At 42.6% G+C, this 5329-nt stretch overlaps 1 protein-coding gene across 1 annotated transcript in view; it reads right to left on the bottom strand.

Annotated features, from left to right (window-relative positions):
* GARNL3 (GTPase activating Rap/RanGAP domain like 3) overlaps nucleotides 1-5329 on the bottom strand; it is a 226405-nt gene that overhangs the window by 86900 nt on the left and 134176 nt on the right. Inside the window, exon 6 of the mRNA XM_045288510.1 lies at nucleotides 4383-4501. Within this exon, the coding sequence (XP_045144445.1) occupies nucleotides 4383-4501 (119 nt within the window). The remainder of the gene's footprint in view (nucleotides 1-4382; nucleotides 4502-5329) is intronic.

Raw genomic sequence — 5329 nt, 5'->3', positions numbered from 1 at the left:
CGGCAGGGGGAAGGAGGGGGCATACCAAGAGAGGAATATAACAAGGAAAGATGAAAGTCAGAGATTGATATGAGGATTACTAGAAAGAGAGTTCAGAAAAGAGGAAAAGAAGCAAAAGAAAACTTTACTAGCCGAAGGAAGCTCGGTGGGAAGGTCTTTCTATCAACTCATTGACCCACACTCAATGTTCAGAGCCACCTGGAGGCAGAGCAGTTGTCTTGCTGAGTCTGGAGTTGCTCTGCTCTCCTGCAGCCTGGATCAAAGGCGCTAACGGGAAAGCAAACTCCAGGAACACCGATGGACTGTTTGAGTCGCTCACGGACTTAAGACACCACATGGGATGCGTTCTCTGACTCATAGCAAGTCACTGATCTTCTCATACGTTGTGTTTCTTTTAGTTGACAAGCGCCTGTTTATCTATTTTGTTATTAGAAACAGCTAAAGATAATGACCACGATGGATATCAGAAGAAACTCCAAAACATGATCTGGGGTAGCTAAAGCAAACGCAAGGAAGGCAGTAAGAAAGTTGAACAGAGGGTTGCCAAGGGCAGCGTGAGAAGACCAAGAAAGCACTAAGTGAAGCTGCAAAGACCTAGCGCAAGAAAGCCCAAAGACAAGCATATGTCTGGCATTTCTCAAGCCGAAAGAACTGAAGAAAAATATTCAAGCCTTGCGTCTCAATATCGAAAGATTCTATAGGCAAAATGTTGAACGATGCAGGAAGTATCAAAAGGTGATGGAAGGAATACATTGAGTGACTGAACCAAAAAGAATTGGCTGGTGTTCGCCCACTTCAGGAGGGAGCAACTGAGTAAGAACCCATGGTACTGAAGGAAGATGTTCAAGAGTCACTGAAGGCATTAGCAAAAATTAAGGTTCCAGGAGTTGATGGAATCCCAATAGAAATGCTTCAACAAACTAAGATGCCATGCTGGAAGCAATTCTCTATACAAAGAACTTCAAAGACAGCCACCTGGGCAACTGACTGGAAGAGATTTACTTCTGTGATCTTTCAAAGGAAAGGTCACTCAATAGAATGAGGACATTATCTAAATATCACATGCAAGTAACATTTTGCAGAAGATAATTGGAAATAGTTGCAGCAGTACATCGACACAGAGCTGCCAGAAATTCAAGTCAGATTCAGAAGAGGACATGGCATAGGGATATTATTGCTGACGTCAGATGGAGCTTAGCTGGAAGCAGAGAATACCAAAAATACATTTACTTGTGTTTTATTGACTATGTCAAGGCATTCGACTGTGTGGATCATAACAAACTATGGATAACACTGATAAGAATGGAAATTCCAGAACAATTCTTGTTCTCACGTAGAGCTTATACAGACCAGGAGGCAGTCATTTGAATAGAACAAGGGGTAATGTATGGTTTAAAATCAGGACAGGTGTGCGCCACGGTTGTAGCCTTTCACCGTACTTACTCAATAGGTATTCCGAGAAAATAATCTGAGGAACTGGACCATATGAAGAAGAAAACCGCATTAGGATTCAAAAAAGGCTCGTTAACAACCTGCAATATGCAGCCGACACAACATTTTTTTGCTGAAAGCAAAGAGGACGTTAAGTACTTACTGATGAATAAATATAAAAGACTACAGCCTTCCATATGAATTACAGCGCAGTATAAAGAACACAAAGAAACAAAAATCCTCACAATTGGACCAAAAGATAACATCATGATAAACAGAGAAAGGTGAAAGATGTCAAAAATTTCATCTTACTTGGATCGATAATCAATGCTCATAGACATAGCAGTCAAGAAGACCTCTTTATAGTATTAAGGAGCAAAGATGTTATTTTGAGGACTAAGGTATGCCTGATCCAAGCCATGGTATTTTTCAATTGCCTCAATTGATATATTCAAGAGCTAGATAATGAAGATGGGCTATGGAGGCAGAGTTGATGGTTTTGAATTGTGGTGTTGGTGATGAATATGGAACATAAAATGTGGCCCAAAGAACAAGCAAATCTGTCTTGGGACAAGTACAGACAGCATGTCTCACATATTTTGGACATGTTTTCAGGAATGATCCAACCCTGGAGAAGGACATCATGCTTGGTGAAGTGAGGATTATTGAACAAGAGAAAGACCCTTAAGGAGATGGAGTGATCCAGCGACTACAACATGGTGTTCAAATTCAGCAATGGTTATGAGGATGGTGTACATCTGGGCAATGTCTCATTCCGTTATGCCTAAGGTTGCTATGCCTCAAAAACAACTCAAGAGCACTTAATACCAACAACCAGGTTTATGAACTGACATCCTTTATAAATTATAGCTCTGTATTTCCAAAGGCCAGATATCGAGGGACCTGTATATGTCTGATTATTGTTGTTGTTGTTGTTGGCTGCTGTCGAGAATCAGGTCCCACTCATAGGGATCCTACGTACAACAGAATGAAATACCACCTGGCTCTGTGCCATCTTCACAGTTCTTATTTGAGCCCATCATGGAAGCCACTAGGTCAATCCATCTTGTCAAGGATCTTCTTCCTTTTTATACCGTCCTCGACTTTACCAAACAGGATGTCCTTCTCCAGGGACTGGTCTCCTCTGATAACATGGCCAAGCACGTGAGACAAAGTCTCGCCATCCTTGCCTCTAAGGAGCAGTTCTTCCAACACGAGTCTGTTGGTTCTTCCGGCAGTTCATAGTGCTTTCAATACTCATTGCCACCACATTGATCCCTCTTTAGTCTTTCTAATTCAATGTCCAACTGCCACATGCATAAGAGACATTTGAAAGTAACATAGCTTGGGTTTGGCACATCTTAGTCCTCCAAGGGCTACATCCTTGCTTCTCAGCACTTTAAAGAGGTTGTGCGCAGCAGATTTACCCAATGTAATGCCTTGTTTGATCTCTTGACTGCTGCTTCCATGAGCGTTGATTGTGGGTCAAAGCAAGACAAGATCCTAGACAACTTCAATCTTTTCTCCATTTATTACGATGATACCTGCTGGTCTTGAGGTACGATGCTGTCTGTGATAGGACCACATCTATCTGCACACAGGAAATCCAGTCAATACAACTATTCTTCAAATTTATGCATTAACTGTTAAAGCTAGTGGTGCAGACATCGAAGAGTTCTACCGACGTCTTCAATCTGAGATGTCTGATTGGTTCCGTGAAAAGAGAAAGTTGCTGTGAATTAGGTTTGAAGGATCCACCTCTGAACAGCACTTACAATCTTGGAATATCTGAACTCAAAGAGCTCCATAGAAAGGCTTACCTATGCCTCCCAGCCAGCTGGGAGGCAAAGGGCATTTATAGAGGTCTAGATAAAGACATGTACATATGCAAATATATTTATATATGAGATGGGGAAATAGATCTATGTGCCTATATTTATAGGTTTAGCATTAAGGTAGCAGAAGGACATTGGGCATCCACTCAAGTACTCCCTCAATGCAAGAATACTTTCTTCTATTAAATTGGCATTCTATGATGCTCACCTTCCCAACACAACCGCTGAAGACAAAGCGGGTGAATAAGAAAATGTGGTGAAGAAAGCTGATGGTGCCCGGCTATCAAAAGATATAGCATCTGGGGTCTTAAAAGCTTGAAGGTAAACAAGCGGTCATCTAGCTCAAGCTCAGGTATAAGGCATCATCAGTACAAAAAATCTTACCATAGTGAATAATGGGGGGAGTGCGGAGTGGAGACCCAAAGCCCATTTGTAGGCCACTGGAGATCCCCTTGCAGAGGGGTCTCGAGGAAGAGACGAGCCAGACAGGGTGCGATGTAGCAACGATGAATAATACAACTTTCCTCTGGTTCCTAAATACTTCCTCCCTGCCCCACTACCACAATCTGAATTCTCCCTTGCAAGTCTGGCTAGACCAGAGGATGTACACTGGTACAGATAGGAACTAGAAACACAGGGAATCCAGGGCGGATGATCCCTTCAGGACCAGTGGTGTGAGTGGCGAAACAGGAAGGGTAGAGGGAGAGTGGGTAGGAAAGAGGGAACCGATTACAAGGAACTATATGTGACCTCCTCCCTGGGGGATGGAAAACAGAAAAGTGGGTGAAGGGAGACATCGGACAGGGCAAGATATGACAAAATAATAATTTATAAATTATCAAGGGCTCATGAGGCAGGGGGGAGGGGGGGGATGAGGACCTGATGCCAGGGGCTTAAGTGGAGAGAAAATGTTTTGAGAATGATGAGGGCAATGAATGTACAAATGTGCTTTACACAATTGATGTATGTATGGATTGTGATAAGAGTTGTACGAGCTCCTAATAAAACGATTAAAAAAAAGAAAAAAAGAAAGGCTTACCTAAGCCATCCTGACAACAATGCTACTCAAACGTTGGAAGGACGATGAAACGCCAAACGCAAGACAAAGTTACTTACTGTTTTCCGCCAAAGAATAGCACGGTATTGAGGGACACGCTGATTGTTCGGATCAGAGAGGGTCACAGACAAAAAGAAGGGGCTCTTTTCTGCATCATTCCCAATGTAATTCTGATGGACTGGAAAAGAAATAAGTTTAGAACAGTAAGAATGAAGCTGGTTCTTCTATGCAGAAGTAGTAGTGGGCATTTCTGGTGATAGCTCTTCTCATGTGATCAGGGAGCAATCAGCTCAACCCAGCCTTGACAGAATCTGATCGCTGTACACTAATCACGTACACCCTTCCCCTTGCTAACAATCGGTACTGGAATAAACGTGTGACTCAGTTCTGGCCAATAACATAGGCAAAATCTGCCAAGTGGCTTCTACAAAGATTTCTTCGCTCCAAAAGGTGTCCTGGACATCATATCTAGAAGTGGTGACTGGAATTATTGCAACCACCTTGTGACTCAGAGCAGGGCCAACCCAAGGGCAAAATTGTCACGCTGAGGGTGGGGACACAGAAGAAGAGAAAGAACTTGGGCCCCTGGTGGCATCACTCAACTTCTGAATCTACCAACCCTGGAGCCGGCATGCCATCTGGATTTCTTTTTATGTTTCTTATTGCTTAAACCAGTTGAGTCCTGTTTCCTATTGTGGCTGAGGTACCACCGTATGCCCGAATTTTACTCTGGATTGACCACTGTGCTCCAATCACTATGTTTTCAAGCAGCTTGGGAAACGAGAACATTCCTGCTCATTTCTTTCTCCAAAAATGCTTCCACATTCTCTTCCACCTAAAGAAATCATGCTTTGCCAAATAAACACACTTCTCATAAACATATAGAATTAGATGAAAACAATCATTTGGGTCTAATCTCTCATTTTATAGCTCAATCACCATATGTTCCATACATCAGTGCACTGGCTTGATAAAGCAACGTCTCTCATTTTGACCCCAGCAACAG

The sequence above is a fragment of the Echinops telfairi genome, unplaced genomic scaffold (genome assembly GCF_000313985.2).
Source record: "Echinops telfairi isolate 266 unplaced genomic scaffold, ASM31398v2 ScPeMD7_22;HRSCAF=79, whole genome shotgun sequence".
Classification (NCBI taxonomy): domain Eukaryota; kingdom Metazoa; phylum Chordata; class Mammalia; order Afrosoricida; family Tenrecidae; genus Echinops; species Echinops telfairi.
This window is presented reverse-complemented; position numbering and strand designations above follow the sequence as displayed.